Source organism: Geotrypetes seraphini, chromosome 5 (assembly GCF_902459505.1).
Source record: "Geotrypetes seraphini chromosome 5, aGeoSer1.1, whole genome shotgun sequence".
NCBI lineage: Eukaryota > Metazoa > Chordata > Amphibia > Gymnophiona > Dermophiidae > Geotrypetes > Geotrypetes seraphini.
Window position 1 is genome coordinate 262770262 of NC_047088.1, and position 17303 is coordinate 262787564.

The 17303-nt window shown below is 44.8% G+C and overlaps 1 protein-coding gene across 1 annotated transcript in view; it reads left to right on the top strand.

Annotated features, from left to right (window-relative positions):
* Nucleotides 1–4392: 4392 nt before the first annotated feature.
* Nucleotides 4393–17303, top strand: part of CTDSP1 (CTD small phosphatase 1) — a 67455-nt gene continuing 54544 nt past the window's right edge. The window contains exon 1 of the mRNA XM_033945739.1: nucleotides 4393–4701. Coding sequence (XP_033801630.1) covers nucleotides 4635–4701 — 67 coding nt within the window. The 5' untranslated portion in view covers nucleotides 4393–4634. The remainder of the gene's footprint in view (nucleotides 4702–17303) is intronic.

The following is a 17303-nucleotide window of genomic DNA, read 5'->3' on the forward strand; positions in this document are numbered from 1 at the left end:
TGCCATCATGTTTCTATAACCATAAAATTCTATGACATCACAATGCATGTGTAAAGATCCTTAACCAATAGGGATAGGAGATGCAAATGTTAAGAGCCTTAGCCAATAGGGAGAGGAGGAGATAGCGGATGCTGCGGATGGGCCATTTGGCCTTTATCTGCCATCAAGTTTCTATCCTATATAATAAAAAGCTAGACGCGCATGCGCACTCAGACCTGCGTGATCTGTAATCCTTGATCTGTAGGTCTGTGGCATTGCAGGAGTGCGCATGCGCGCCTACAGTTCTTTCTTCGTCGTCATCTTCTTCGACCCTCCCCCCAATCCCCGTTGAGCCTCCCACCCGATCGTCTCCAGAAGTCCGCTCCGCTCCTACAACAGCGGAAGGCCCCGAGCTCAAGTCAGTGAACAAGCTGCTCCTTTGCCAGCTGCTGCCGCTCATGCTGAGGAATGCGGTGTACAGGCACTGAATGGTGGCAGCTCCGGGGCTTCTCCTCCCGCACAGGCCTTTCCCCTCTCCGCCGAATATGCTCCAAGCACAGCGCGGTGCTGTGTGGGAAACCGAGTACCACATTCGACACCGACCAAACTCCCACTGGAGCAGTCGCGTGAAGCTGCGGCGGCCTTCCTCCCCAGGTTCCATACAAAGCAGGCTGAGCAGCACAACATTCAATAGGATTAGTGATATGAAAAGATGAGCAGACAAGAACAGAGACTGAGAAAAAGAGAAGGCATAAAGGATTAGACAATTGCAGTTAGCTTCAAAATTAAAGGCAGTTATTAAATAACTGAGCACTTTGAAGTAGCTCCCTACTGCTGGACAGGGGGAGCAGGAAGAGGTGCTGATGGACAGGGGGGGGAAGGAAAGGAGGCCTACTGCTGGACAGGGGGACCAGGAAGAAGTGCTGATGGACAGGGGGGGGGGGAAATGGAAGGGAGGCCTACTGCTGGACAGGGGGAGCAGGAAGAGGTGCTGATGCACAGGGGGGAGGTAAAACAAAGGGAGAAGGGGTGCTGCTGGATAAGGAGAACAGTTAAGGGGTGGTGGTGGACACAGGGGAGGTAAAAGGAAGGAAGAATGGACAGGGGGAGCATGCAAGGGGGTGGTTGTGGACAGCCAAGGAAAAAGAAAGCGGCTAAGGAGAGAAAGAGAGAAAGAAAGAAAGACAGACATACACACATATTCTAGCACCCGTTAATGTAACGGGCTATAAAGCTAGTGTTTCTATAATCAGAAAGTTCTCTGACTTCACAATGCAAGTGTTAAGAGTCTTAGCCTATAGGAAGAGGAGATGCAAATGTTAAGAGCCTTAGCCAATAGGGAGAGGAGGAGATAGTGGATGCTGTGGATGGGCCATTTGGCCTTTATCTGCCATCATGTTTCTATAACCATAAAGCTCTATGACTTCACAATGCAGGTGTAAAGAGCCTTAGCCTATAGGAAGAGGAGATGCAAATGTTAAGAGCCTTAGCCAATAGGGAGAGGAGGAGATAGTGGATGCTGCGGATGGGCCATTTGGCCTTTATCTGCCATCATGTTTCTCTGTTTCTATAACCATAAAGCTCTATGACCTCACAATGCAGGTGTAAAGAGCCTTAGCCTATAGGATGAGGAGATGCAAATGTTAAGAGCCTTAGCCAATAGGGAGAGGAGGAGATAGTGGATGCTCTGGATGGGCCATTTGGCCTGTTTGGCCTTTGTCTGTCGTCATGTTTCAAATTTGAGTTATTAGATGGGGATTGTTTGATTGTGATGGCTGAAAGTCTGGCCAAAACCAAAGAAAACTGACCCCAAAGTATCCACAGAGAAGAAAATCAAGAAGAAACCAAAAAAAAAACACTGTGGAATGGTGATGTTTTTTAAATGTCGAAAAGCGGACTGTGTTGGGTTCTGCGCTCTTAGCGGATTAGGTCCATTAGGATTTTATGTGGATGATTTCATTGTATCTTTGGAACTTTGACATTCTCAATAAAGTCCATTTAAGGAACGTCGTCATTGCACAGTGTTTTTTTGGTTTCGGCTGAAAGTCTGGATCATTTTCACTGCCTCACCTGCTGCTGTCTAGTGGTTTCTGCACAGGAAGACTGTCATCGCTTGTCTCAGAGCCGATGGCTGGTTAGGATATGAAATTGACTTTGTTTTTGGGAAGAAAAGCCTACAACAGTTATCAAATAGAAATAACAGGCCATACTATCATCTTTATGCTCTTTCCACATCAGCAAAGGGCATGGCTGGTTGTGAACCTTCGCTCCAAGCTCTCAAATGCTCAAGAAATATGTGGAGCCCATCTTTTGTCTTCATCGCCAGCTTTACATCCAAAATGCAGCTCGCGGTTCTTCTTTGCACCTTCAGATAGACCTCACTGGAAAACATAGCAGGCGGTGTCGGCATTTCCATGACATCTTCACTTTAATTATTCAGGTCACGTAACTAGCCATTCATCAACTTTTCCTAAAAATAGGACTAAATGACATCACAATGCATTTAAACCAAACGGCTTTCATTTATTAGTGACGTCATGTTGAGGTACATTTCTGTAAACTTCTGGATTCTAAGAAAAAAAATTATGTCATCATTTCTGTGATCGCATTGAAAAATCTATAAGAAATATCCAATCTCATTAAGGAAACAATGGTGCCATTTGTCCACTTTTATGGTCAAATATATTTTATTGAGCAAACAAGAGCACAACATAGTAACACAAAATACAGAAACAGCTCAAAAGTTTTGAAAAGTCCCCAAAAGAACCACCCCCCCAAACCCCCCTCCCCACCAAACCCACCCCTGGGTCCTCCTTCGAAACACAAATTAACAAAGAATTTGAATAACAAACTATGCAAAAAAGGCACAAAAGGAAGTACAAACAAAGCATCAATTAAGTATCCGGCTACGAGCCAGAGGGGTCAAAGTATTCCAGAAAGGTTCCCAAGTGGTCTGGAAAAGACGACCTTGTCGAGAAGCCAAGTCAGTCCATTTGTCCACTTTTAAAGGTAATAAATAGTACAATTAACAATTCTGTCTATACTGGACTTTTGCAATGCACTGTTTTCAGGAATTTCTGTAAAATGAAAAAAAAAACCCTCCAACTGATGCAAAACTTATATACAGTGTTCCCCCCGTGAATTTGCGGTGCGTGAATCGCAGACTGGCTCATTCGCGGTCTGCTCCGACCACCTCTTCCTGTAGTAAAGTCGGGCTTCACCAATCAGGAGCTGCGTGTCAAAGCGTCCCCAACGAGCTCCGGCCACGTCAGGAGGGCCTGGAGCATGTGCGGATGTGTGTGATATCATTCGCGCAAGCTCAGAAGCCCTCCAGATGTGGCCAGAATCCTCGAGGCTTTCCAAAAGCCGGATAAATTGCCGGATTTTGGAAAGTCTGTCCGAGCACCTGGATAGTCCTCTAAAAGGGGGACATGTCTGGGTTTTCCCAGATGTCTGGTAACCCTAGCCCAGCAGTGGCCAGTCCAGGTTACAAGCATCTGGCAGAAACCCAAATAGCAGCAACATTCCAGAATCTCAAAGAGAAATTGAAGAAAGAAGATTCCAGAAGCCGCATTCCATGCAAAATATTTATAACCTAAGTGGTTTACATTCAGGTACTCAAGCATTTGCCACTATCTATCCTGCTGGGCTGACACTCTTATCTAATGTACCTGGGGCATTATTCAACCCCCAAAGAGTGGCAAGATTCCATGCTTGAGATCCCAGAGCAAGCAGTGGCTTCCCCTATGTCCGTCTCAATAGCAGCCTATGGACTTTTCCTCCAGAAACTTGTCCAAACCTTTTTTTTTAAACTAGCTACCTTAACCACTTCCTCTGGCAACTGAACTTTACAGAATTGTGGAGGATGAAGAGTTATAGCAGGCCACAGACGGCCCCGTGGAGGAGAGCCAAGATAGGGTCCTAGGGAGCCCCAGACTGACCCTCTAGTGATGGCTGGGGGTCCGGGCCTTGTACTGCTGCGCTGCCCTGTTTGGAGAGGTGATGCCACCGACACCCCAGTCGCTTCGCTTCACCTACGGGTGCCAGCTTTGCGGGTACAGTGTCCTAAGCGCCCCGAGATCCAGCAAGGGGTCATTGGGCTGCCTTTAGCAGCCCTAATCATTTTGAAAAGTTGGCTCCCATGTCTCCAGCTCCAGATTGCGAGGGGAGGCAGGGACACGAGTTTTATGAAAACTCTTCCTGTATGCCCTGCCATCCCCAGGCCCCCTGACAGGTGTACAACAGGGGCTTGACAGCTCCCAAAGCAAATCAAGCTCCAGAGTCGAGTCCAGGTTAAATCCTAACAATAAGAACTCTTTTCTTTTGGTCATTCAGGGCTGTCTCCCGCTCCGGTTCCGTAGAAGGAGCTGAGCCAGCCCAGGTCGGCATCGCCGCTTTAACGGGCGCCTTGAAACCGCCCCCGGGTTCCATGTTTGTAGCAGAAATTGTGAAGAGAGGAACTCCATGTTGTAACAAAGTTTCCTCGGCTGGCTCCCCTTTTTTGCTTTTCTTTTTTCCCCCTTTTTTCTTTCCCCCTTCCCCCTCTCCCCCTCCCTTTTTTTGGGCACCGCTTCTAGACGTTCAAAACAGAGGGAGGGAGGACCCGAGAGGCAACTTGGAGCCAGCAGGACGTCTTCAAGCACATTGCGAGTCTAATGGACGGCCAGTCCATCATCACCCAGGTTAGCAAGGAAGAGGTGACAACCCCTCTGCAAGAGAAAGGTAAGATCGGAGGGGTGACAGCTAAGTGCATGCGCTGTTTATGCGGGGTTTGCACCCATAAGAGGGGGTGTATTCCTGCCAAAGTTTTCTGGGATTTGCAGTGCTTAGTTGGTTTGGATCTGGGCTCTAAAACCCAAAGAGTTGAGGGGGCGGGGCTCCAGGACTTGGCAGCTCTGGGTCTTCTGTGGCTTATGGGGGTCTGTCAGGGCCAACACTCTGACAATTAGCCTCTATTCCCGCCGGTCCATTTATTAGGGCCACTCTCCTGTTTTCCTCTGAATCCAAGCTTCTTTCCTGCCTGAGGCTCTTCAGCTGTCTGTGCTGTATTCATGCCTTGTGAATATCAATGCCAAGTCTATATGGGGCTCTGTTGAAGATCCATTGTACAGCTGTTTGTACTCAATCCATGCATCTGTCTGTTCTGTATTCATGTTCTACAAGGGAGGTTTGAAAGGTTTGGTGAAAAAAAAAGCAACTTTATCAACGTAGTCTCCCATCGTACACTTAGGGGCCCGTATTCAAAAAAACATAGACGTCCAAAAAGCACCCTAAATCACCAGGACGTCCAAGGGTCGATAATCAAAACCGTTTTTCTGTACGTTTAGCGAGGTGTTCCAGCCTCTGTACGTTCAGAGCATTAGATGGGCATGGTGGAGGTGTGTTATGGGCAGGCTTTTGGCGCTCTCAAAGGCGGGTTAGACATGGACGTCTTGCAGCGATAGACATTCTGCAACACATCCTAGACAGGACTTATCCGTTTGGAACTAGACCTGTTTTAGAAGGGTCTAAGTGCCACAAAGGTTCCCAAACTGCATGCATCAAGATAACGCACCCCGACACTCCCCCAGTGCTCACGGACCCCCCTCACACCCACAAAGACCAGAATACAAACGTTACATACCTGTCTCCAGAACATCAGCACAGGGGTGTTAAGTAGTCTGGGGAGTGGGCTAGTGAACCATAGAGAGGAGGACCCAGGCCTATAAGCCACTCTAACCACCACATTTATGGTGGAAAATGTGAGCCTACAAAACCCCTACTCTACTACCATATAGGTGGCACTTGCAGCCATAAGGGCTATTGGGGTTGTAGATAGGTGAGTGTAGTGAGTTTTGGGGGGTTCACCATAACCTATATGGAAGTTCTGGTGAGATGTTTATCTTGCACCCTTCATGGGAAGTTCACAGCAATGCCTTCTAAGGTGCCCCACTGCTCTGTTTTCATATCTGGGTGGCCAGTCCATTACAGGACTGGCCCCTCCCACATCCAAATGGTCTTGTTCTGGGCGTTTGGGATTTGGCTGAAATTTTTGTTGAAAATATGGTAAAAAGATAGACATTCTGGTGGTCTGGGTGAGATTTTTCAAAAGAAAAATTATTTCTAGACGTATGGCGGGTTTGCCTTTCGAAAACAGGCATTTTCTTACTGCCGACTTTGGTTGTCTAGCGCCATGCACCCAAATTGGATTTAGACGTATGCTTTGAAAATGCCCCTCCACGTCTAACGAGTTTCCAGTTTTCATAGGAAAAATAGCTTCCAGAAAAGCTGGAAACTTGCTAGACTAAATGTATAGCCCTCAATAAAGACTATTGTGGTTTAACTTGCTTTTTTACCAAACTTTTCCAAGCACTCTCGTCTGTGCATGTTATATTATACACTACGTAGGCTTCTGTCCCCCCAAATCCTCCTATTGTGGAGTTCGAGCTGGATTACAATCATCACTTTACTCTAGCATTCCTTCTGGTATACAATAGACATTGTTCTAGCTCTAACAGGGTTGAGGTAGTTTTATACATCTGATATAGATAGATCGAAAGTTTGTACTATTCGAGAGGTAGTAAATCTGAACAATTTATTTTCAGGAATATTAACAACAAATCTGTAATCTTAATTAAGGTTCATGACGAAAGTGTTATTCACATAACATCAAATTAGTGATCGTAGCCGAAAGTTCTGATACATTGGAATTTATATGGTGTCGTCCTTGTGTTGAAGGCTTCTTCGTTGTGGATTCTGTGTCTGGTTGAGGTAGTTTTCAGAGAGTGTTTATCAGTATGGCCCTGACCCCTATGGGTAGTAAGTTCTAGATTTTTGCTATTTGGTAACTGAGTGTTTTCCAGTAGAACAATTTCTATTTTATACCTTTCATCGAATGGAAGGATAGAATCAATGGGTTGGTGTTACGGTGATTGGCGGGTCTACCTAGTAGTGAAGAACATAAGAATAGCCTTGCTTCATCAGACCAATGGTCTATCTAGCCCAAATCTAGCCCAGTATCCCGTCTTTGCAGAGGCCAATCCAAGTCACAAAACATTCCATGCTGCCGTCCCATATCTGACTCAACAGCAGTCTATGGACCAGTGTACTGTAGTGTTTTTGGAAGAAATAGGATCTTATTTCGCTGAAGTCCATGTAGTGTGTAGAAGAAGTTCTTGGTTAGGTTGTTGATGTAGTTATCAAAACTTAGCATACTGTCTAGGATGACTCCCGGTACCAGCTGGTTCCATTTGATAATTTGATTTTGGATGGAATTGTATATGCGTGTCGCCCAAACCATAGTAATTTGTTGTTGCTTTTCTGCATTTAATTTCAGGTGGTGATTTGTGGACCATTCTTGTACTTTGGTTAGGGTTTTGGACAGTTGAGATGACAGATTAGAATTTGAGGGTATTAGCAGAAAAATATTGTCAGCATATGAGAACAGCCATTGTGGGGGAACGTGTGGCACAGGGGCAAGAGCTACAGCCTCGGCACCCTGAGGCTGTGGGTTCAAATCCCTCGCTGCTCCATGTGACCCTGGGCAAGTCACTTAATCACCTCATTGCCCCAGGTACACTAGCTAGAGTTTGAGCCCGAGACAGATAGGGAAATATGATAAAGTACTTGAATGTAAACCACTTATGATATAAGTGGTATATAAATGATTAAATAAATCAATCTGGGTTCAGGACTATTACATTTTGGGTAGACATGAAAATGTTGTATAGTTGTGTTGAGATGGGAGAACCTTGAGGTATTCCACAAGGTGGAGACCAGTATTTAGAGTATATTCTATCCTTATCTTGTTCATTAGGAAGCCCAGGAACCATTTTAGGACTTGACTGGAGATTTCTACTTCCGATTGTTTGTTAATAAGGCATGGTTAACTGTGTCAAATGTTACTGAGATGTTGGATTGTAGTAACAGCATTTGTCCTCCCCCGTACTTAGTGTTGGTCTTACTCTGGAGACCAGGTCAATTAAACTGTGTGACTTTGTGAAGCCATGTTGGGAGAGTGATAGGAGGTTCCATTTCGTTATGTAGTTTTTTAGTTGGGAGGCAACAGCAAATTTGATCAGTTTTGTTAGGAATGGTCTATAGTTGGCCGCTTGATAATCCGATGTTCCTTTAGAGATAGGTGCTAGAACAATTTCCCCAAATGCTTCTTGGGGTAATGTAGAGTTGACTACTTTTACGAGCCTGTTAACTAGATGCAATGGGCATGCATCTAGTTTGCAACCTGTTCCGGATAGTCTGTTTACCAACGTTCTTACTTCATTTCCTATAACTTCTATCTGTTGATATATTGTCTAGAAAGATTATTGTGTGGCTATAGGTTGTCTAGTGGGTTTTTGTCTATGATTTTATTTGAGAAGTATTGGGCTAGTATGTTTGGTGTAGGAGTGGCTGTGTTTGAAGAATTCACTACGGAGCAGTCTATTAATTTGTTCATGATTTTGAGCAGGTTTTTTTAAATATCTGATTTTCATATCTGAGTAATATTTGTGTTTCTTTTGTTTGATTTGTTTGTTGTATAGTGCAAATTACTTCCTTCATCCGTCTCTGAGTGATTGGTCTCCTGACTTTCTCGTTCCAGTTTCCTGCATTCTTTTTTCAGATATTTTGGTTCAGTAGAGTCCCATGGGGGTTTTTTTCTCTTCTGGGGAGTTTTCTTTCGGATCGTGGAACTATGTTATCGAGTGTGGTTTCCATTGATTTTATCCATTGCGTGTGATTCAAGTCTGAGTTTAGGTCAATTTGATTTGTAGCGATATTTCCATCCTTGGGGATCAATTTTTCCTCTTAATTAAATTAGTGTTCCTTTTTGACCTGTATTTGTCTGTGTTGGCCTATATTGTAGTGTGAATTTCCATAGATTAGAGGTGACCATTGGTTAACGGAGAGTAGGTTTGGTTCATTTGCTGTAACTATGTCCAGCGAGTGGTCTTTTTCATGGGTGGGGTTGGCTGTAGTGTCAAAAAAGTCAAGGTTGTCATGGTATTAAGTTAGTTCACTTCTTCATTTGCCTTATTTTCTAGAGGGAAATTAAGGTCTCCAGTTAATAGAAGGGTGAGGCATGATTGAAACCCACTCTTCAGCTGGCTAACCGAATAGTCACGATTTATAGATTTCAGTGTGATTCCCACATGGTGCTCTACTAAACAATTATCTGTGCTGTATTCATTAGTTATGTGGATAATTTCCTAAAAGAAAGATGGACTTGGGGAAATCCACTGCTTATTTCTAGGATAAGCAGGATAAAATGTGCTTTGCTCTATTTTCTTTTTCTAATTCCTGGATCTCTTAATTAAGGGACTAAATAATGAATGTAATGTTCTTAATATTTTTTCTTTGATTTCACATTTAGTGAACTTCATTTTCTAAATCTGCTTGTTTTTTTGACTTGGAGGATGAGATGTTCGGTGTCGGCATCGAGCATTTTGGACCCCAGTTCGTTTACAGAAATTAGATAGTTCAAAGTCTAATAGATGCTGGCAGGGTCATCTCGAAGTTGGGACTTTGGATCATTTACTATACTATTGTCCCTTGATACTTAAATTTTGGAGGTCCATATGGGATCAAGTGAAAAACATATTGGAAAATCCAGTGGCATTAACATATGACACCATTTTATTTGGTACATTAATGAGAGCTAAAAGGCAAATATCTAACAGAAATAACAAACTTCTATTTATAATGACAGGGTTGCCATACAGCTCATTTTAAGGAATTGGAAGAATTGGGATCGATTAAGTTACAATTTTTGGTGGGAATCACTGTGTTACATTTTTAAAATGGAACGTTTCATGTCTATATAGCAAGGGCGTTACAGCAAGTTTATGGATGTTTGGGATCCATTGGTGAAATTTTGTAAGAAAGAATAATTGATTTTATTTTATAGGCTTGTAAACATACACATCCAGGGTGGGTTGGGGGGGGGGGGAAGGGAGTTGCATTGGAACTTGATTCAAGGTATATATGGATAGTTTCTTGTGGGTTTTATTTTATTTGAGTATTGGGTGGAAGGGTGGGGGAAAATTTAATTGTATGTTAATGTCTGAAAGTTTATTGTGCTTGTCTTGCGATATTTTATGTATATGAATTACTTGTTGCACAATTGTAGTTTGAAAATCTAATAAATATATATATATATATATAAATCTGCTTGTTTGTAAATTGAAAAGTCAAAAAAAAAAAGTGCTTTACTTTTTTGGGATCTTGCCAGATACTTGTGACCTGGGTTGGCCACCTTTTGGCCTTCGATCTGTCCCAGTATGCCAACTTTTATGTTCTTGTGACATCACTGCTGAGGTTGGCTCTTAGGCATTGGTGGAATGAGGCATTATGACATCACAATCTCAGCTCTGGAACGTTGCCACTCTGGGTTTCTGCCAGGTACTTGGGACCTGCGTTGGCCATTGTTAGAAACAGGATACTGGGCTTGATGGATCTTCGGTTTGTCCCAGTATGATAACTCATATGTGCAATTCTTATGTGTATCAGGGGCACACCTGCCTGGGGTTCTGATGAAAATCTGCTCTTCAGTTGTCTGTGCTGTGTTCATACTATATATACATATACAGTCTATCAATGTAACACCTGCATGGGACTCTGATGATCTTCCCTGAAGCCATCCATGCTGTGTGCCTGCTTATGAGCACTACAGAGGGGCTCTGATGATGGTCAGCACAGCAGTGCTTCAGTTTATTTAGGTTCATAATGAGGATAGGGCAGGGATTTTTTTTTCTAGCCAAATTATTAAAACAAAGTACTGTAGAGCATTTAAAAGAAATGGGATACATGTTCGCACAGCACATAGAACTCGTTGCTGGAGAATGTGGTAAAAACTGTTACTGTAGCTGGGTTTATAAAAGGTTTGGACAGGTTCCTGGAGGAAAAATCCATAAACTGTTATAATGGTGGGCAGGGGAAGCATGGAATATTTCTACTTTTTGAGATCCTGCCAGGTATATGGGACACACGGATTGGCCACAGTTGGATCAGAATACTAGGTTAGATGGACCTTTGTCTGACCCAGTCTGGCTATTCTTATAGTTTCAAGTTTATTAAAATTTGATGAAACGTTAATCAAAATTCTATTTATTTAGTTTTCTATACCATTCTCCAAGGTACTCGAACATTTTCCCTATCTGTCCTGGTGGGCTCACAGTCTATCTAATGTACCTGGGACAATGGGGGGATTAAGTGACTTGTCCAGGGTCACAAGGAACAGGGTGGGTGTGAACCCACAACCTCAGAATGCTGAGGCTGTAGCTTTAACCACTGTGCCACACTCTCCCCCTTAAGGAATTTCTGGACCTTTGGGAGTATTCTGTGGAATTCAGAATCTTATTGAAGGAACAGAGAAGCAGACAGTGTCGGGGGGGGGGGGGGGAATTCAGGTCTGAAAGAGTCCCGCAGACTAATTCAGCCAAAAAAACAAACCACAGTTTTTAAGATAGAAATATATGGGGGGGGGGGGGTCCAAAAGGTTTATGAATGCATCTACCAGCAAAGCCTCTTAAATGGGCAGCTCTTACATAAGTAGAATCCACATATAGGGAAAAATATACCTGGCTGTCTGACTATAGATTTTCTGCTTCCCCAAGCAAACAATTCCCAATCCATCCCCTATTCCATGAATTTGTTGTTGGGTTTTCACTTAGAACTTTTTAATGTTCTCAAATCAAGAATATTTGCAATCATTTGGAGGTTAATGCGTTATATTAATTTTAGGTGCATTATAATTTTTAAGGTCAAAGCATCCCTCGTCTTGTCAAAATGATGGCTGACCTGCCAGTCCCAGAAATGGCACACCAAGCATACCTACGTTTGCTTTCCTGATGGTCCGCATAGTTTGCGCATTTGTAAATGAACTCGATCAGATCCTTCAAATGTGAAGGTCCGGGCAGGTCACAAGCATCGACAGATCTCAAAGACCACATCTGTTCCTTGTCGCTCATGCCAGGGATCAGCAATGATTTTTCAGTTTGCCAGCCTAACAAGGGTTATGGATTTTTCGGCTAGGAATGTGATCCCTCCCCCCCCGTCCCCCTCATTTCAAAGCAGCTATTCTAGGTTTGACCACATCCTCCAGCTACAAATTCCACAGGTTGTACGGAGGGGGAAAAAAACCTTTGTTTTTCAATGTGCTGCCCGTTTGTTTCACCGTAGTGCAGTCTGAAAGCTAAAATAAAGTGCTCTCTGTTTCCCCGGTCTACCTCACTCATGATTTTGTGTTATCTCCTCTTAGCCTCCCTTCATGTGAGAGTCTCCTTATCATTTAAGAACATAAGCATTGCCTCTGCCGGGTCAGACCAGGGGTCCATCATGCCCGGCAGTCCGCTCCCGCGGCGGCCCCCCAGGTCCACGACCTGAAAGTGTTCCCTACCTAACCTAAAATGTCCATACCCTATTCGCTCAATGTCCTGTAAGGTAAACCTCTATCTGTACCCTGTTATCCCCTTCGCTTCCAGGAAGTCATCCAGTCCCTTTTTGAACCCCAGAATTGTACTCTGTCTTATCACCTCTCCGGGAAGCGCGTTCCAGGTGTCTACCACCATTGAGTGAAGAAGAACTTCCTTGCATTCGTTATGAATCTGTCTCCTCTCAGTTTTTCTGAATGACCTCTTGTTTTAGTTGTCCCTGCTAGTCTAAAGAATCTGTCCCTCTCCACCTTCTCTATGCCTTTCATGATTTTATAAGTCTCTATCATGTCCCCTCTCAGTCTCCGCTTTTCCAGGGTAAAGAGCCCCAGCCTGACCAACCGTTCGGCAAATGAAAGGTTCTCCATACCCTTTATCATCCTCGTTGCTCTCCTCTGGACCTCTCGAGTATTGCCATGTCCTTCTTGAGGTATGGCGACCAGTATTTGGATTACCATTCTCTGTACCTTTTCGAATTTTTCAGTATCTTTCTCCCAATGTAGCGACAGCGTTGCACGCGATATTCAGGGCACATGGAGGGGTAGAGAAGCAAAAGGCTTGAGTACCTGATTGCAAACAGCTTAGATCACATAAGGGGCCGAAATCTAAAACACAGGCTAAGTCGCGGGCCGTATGTTTTTTTATTAAGATACTTAGTCTTAGTAGAAGTATAGATCCTGCCTCGGGTCATAGACGAAAGCCCGCGAGGAAAAAGCCGCTAAGACAAATGCATGCAGGACGTCATTGCGCCGGATTAAAAGGTAACTTTAAAGTGCTCCGAGGGTGTGTATGTGTGGGGGGAACTCCCCGATTTTACTTAGAAATGTTGGCGCTGCCATTGGGGGGGAAACCCCTCCCCCATTAGAGAGGAAAGTAATTTTTCCCAGTGTTTTAGTGAAAAATTACAGTTGCCTCTGTAAATAGGGAGTCCCCCCCCCACCCCTAATGGCGGCGGCAACACTTCTAAGTGGGGGGTTTCCTCTCCACACACCCCTTTGGAGCACTTTAAAGTTATCTTTTAATCCAGTGTGCTGATGTCCTGCTTGCATTAGTCTTAGCATCTTTGTCCAGAGTGCTTTAGTCCCATCACCTCCTTCCTCACCCTCAGAAACCCGTGGTGCGGTCAGGCACTTGTGTGGAGTGCCCTGCTCCAACCTAGCTTTTGCACTGGGACTGGGTCCTTTTCCCTGCAGTGCGGTGAGGAGCTTGGAGTGTTGGAATGGGCCTGACCACCTTTTCTTTTGGTTCCATTACGAGGCCACCAGCCTGGGAGATAAGACCAGCTCCGTGCTTCCCCCTACAGCCTCTCTGAATGATTACCACCCTTGGGACTTCAGTAACATTTTACCAGTCCCCACTAGCCTCTCCTCCCTCCTTTCCCGATTCTGCTTGAAACAGGGAGCACTGTGTAAATGGAGAGAGGAGGGGGATATAGGTACTGGCAGCCTTACACAGGCCCCCTGCAACTCGCCTCTGCACAGTGACAATCACTCAGATGCTTTTGGTTTCATTACGAGGCAGCGTTTTCAGGCGCTTGGAACGCCACTGGGACTGGGGCTGCCCGGTCAGGCGCTTAGATGCAGAACAGTCACCGTGGGCCATATAAAATGGCCAAGCGGGCCAGAATCGACCTCCCCGGGCCTTGTATTTAACATGTGTGGCTTAGATGGTTTGTAAATAGAAAAAAATGAATATTCTCCGTGTTGTTCCCCATCCTATTTTGAATCATTTTAACATTGTAGTTGAATGCTGCCACTCGCCAATGCCCTCAGTGCCTCCAAGATCCATTTGCTGGGTGCCGATGCCAGCATCCTATTCCTGTAATTTGGAGCAGGGCAGTGGAACAGCTTTTCTGGTTTGAGCAGAGCCCAAGGAAAACCAGCCGGCTTCCACAGCTGCGTTATTTATTTACTGAGTTTGCCATCCCTCATATCGAGCGATATCACTTTGCGATCTACTTTGCAGTATGCTCACACTTAATGTTTGTCTTTCTCAAGCGTGTTCTTTGTGGAAATTGTATACAGTCCAGGCAACCAGAGACCGAGAGACTGTTGGATTAAAGGCCCACAAAAGGTCCCAAGTTCCTGGGCTCTACCAGTCTAATTCTAATTCTGTGGACCTTCCAGTATGTTCCAGTGGAAGGAGACTCTCTAGCCCAATGAAACTGTTAAAAGGACTAGAAGGAGGGGGTGGAGAGGGGGAGCAGGAATGGGAGAAGAGAAGGGAAAGAAGGGAGAAACCTTTCTGGGATTAGAGGGAGAGAGGGAGATGTGATACCCCCCCCCCCCCATTCCCACAGCTTATAGGCTGTCCTAAGTTATCCGGAGAGCGGACTGAATATTGGTGATATTTGGATAAGTTCCAGTGCTGACGACATTACCTGCGTATTCAGCGCCGATCACTGTCCAGATAATGGAGCTGAGTATCTATGTTTTGACTGCCACAAAAACCCATTGTTGATCCGTAGGTTTTGTACCCGAGGCAGTGGAGGGTTAAGTGACTTGCCTGAGTGGAGTTTAGTGCGGTGGCCTGGGAACGAGGTTCATTTCCTCCTGTGGCTCTGTAATCCCTCCATTGCCCCAGAAACAAAGTAATATAGTCACAGAAAGGTGGCCCATCAAATCCTGTCCCCCCTTTCCATGATTACAAGGAATAGTTGCAGGATTTGAACCCGGACTTCTCTTCCTATACCGCCTAGTCTTTGTATCCCGAAATGTGTGCTTTTCCACTCTCACCAGTTGCTTCCCTTCACTCCCACCTTCCTTCCATCCCCTTAATACCAACTACCACCTTCACATCTCTCCCGTCTCCCCCCCCCTTCCCATTTCTGTCTTACTCCTTTACCCCTTTTTCACATCTCTATCCTGCTTAAGTATGTTCTCCCTTCCCAGTCTCTCCCCTTCCTCCATAACCACCCTAACCGTCTGGCTCCACTGTAGAGGTGGGATAAGCATCTGAGTGATTGCCACTGTGCAGAGGCGAGTTGCAGGGGGCCTGTGTAAGGCTGCCAGTACCTATATCCCCCTCCTCTCTCTATTTACACAGTGCTCCCTGTTTCAAGCAGAATCGGGAAAGGAGGGAGGAGAGGCTAGTGGGGACTGGTAAAATGTTACTGAAGTCCCAAGGGTGGTAATCATTCGGAGAGGCTGTAGGGGGAAGCACGGAGCTGGTCTTATCTCCCAGGCTGGTGGCCCCGTAATGGAACCAAAAGAAAAGGTGGTCAGGCCTGGAGCCCATTCCAACATCTATGACAGTGGTTTCAAAACTGTGCTGCGGCATATTTTACCCACCTCCCTCCCTCCCCCTCACACACACATCAGGGGTATGTGTGGGGGAGGGGGTTTAGGATGGATAGAAAAGGGGAAGAGAAAGAGGGCCTACATGGGAATGCCAGCATTGGTGGCTGAAGCATGCCCCTGGCTTGCCCGCTGCTCAGGCAGCATGGAGCTTCGGCCTCACACAGTGGACCTCTTCAGCTGGTGGAGCGTGGGCATAGAGAATGAAACGGGGGGGGACAATTTTGTCCCCGTCCCCGCAGGAACTCAATTTCCCCTGTCCCTGCCCCATTCCTGTAAGCTCTGCCTTAACCGCACAAGCATCAAACACTTACGATTTTAAAGTGTTTGAAGCTTGTGCAGATAAGGACGGAGTTTGCAGAAATGGGACAGAGACAGGAAAAGAACTCGCGGGGACGGGACGGGAAAATGAGTTCCCACGAGGACGGGGAAAAATTTGTCCCCATGTCATTCTCTAGGTGGGCATCCCCATCGGCAAAGATAGGACTCAACTTTGTAGAGGGGAAGAGGAGATCTGAGAGGAAATGTGAGGCTGAGACACTTTGGGATTATTTTCACACCTCCCCATTAAATTTCATCTGCTATTTAGATGCCCAGTTCTCCAGTCTGGCAAAGTCCTTTTACGAACCCTCATATTGTTTCTGTTTGAACAATGTTGAATATTTTTGTGTCATCCGCAAATTTGATGACCTCACTTCCTGCTTTTTCCAGATCGTTAATGAATAAGTTAAAACAATACAGGTCCCAGTACAGATTCCTGGGGCACTCCACTCTCCACTGGGAAAAGTGACCATCTTCTTACCAGTTACTAACTCACAGTTAGCCAATACGTACCACGACTTTTAAAAATTTCATGAGCGATATACTATATTGACTGGCTGACCCTTATCCGTACATGACTTCCCTTTGCTAAGTCATGTTTATCCACATAACCAGTAGTTTTGTTTTCAACAATAGCTTCTACCATTTGACCTGGCATCAATGTCAGCTTCAGCAGGGTGTACTTACTGGAATCATTTAAGAGCTCTTTTTGAAGATTAGCATTAGGTTAGATAATTATAGTTCTTGGGTACAGAGGCAGATTTTAAGAATAGGTTACACACTGCCAATAGAGGGTCTGCAGTTTATTTGAGTTTCTTTGGAACTTTGGGGTGAATACAGTCAGGTCCTGGTGATTTCCTACTATTTAGTTTGTCAGTTTTCTCTAAAACCGGATTCATACTGTAGAATTTGTGATTCTTTGAAACTCCACTGGGTGCAACACCTCCCTAAAGTCTTCTCCCCATCCTGGACTGCAGGGTCCATGATCGCAACAAGAACTTTATCTGCCAGTAAACAAAATCTGTGCTTTTAGAATCATTTTCTCTGAGGGAAATCTATTAGGATACACTCAGTTGGTATTTGAGGAGTGTGCAAGGTGCAAATGTCTAATTGTGGTGTGGCACAGAAGTGTGCTTTTGGGATGAAACATGTACATATTTCTGGAATTTCACTCAGTTGATATTTGGAGATGTAGCAGACGTTTCTGAAGTTATTGGGAATAATGTTTCTTTCTGTTTTATGATTATCTATAGAAGGGTTGGAGGGTATGTTTGTGTTTTTGGTCTCAAAAGTTATTTGG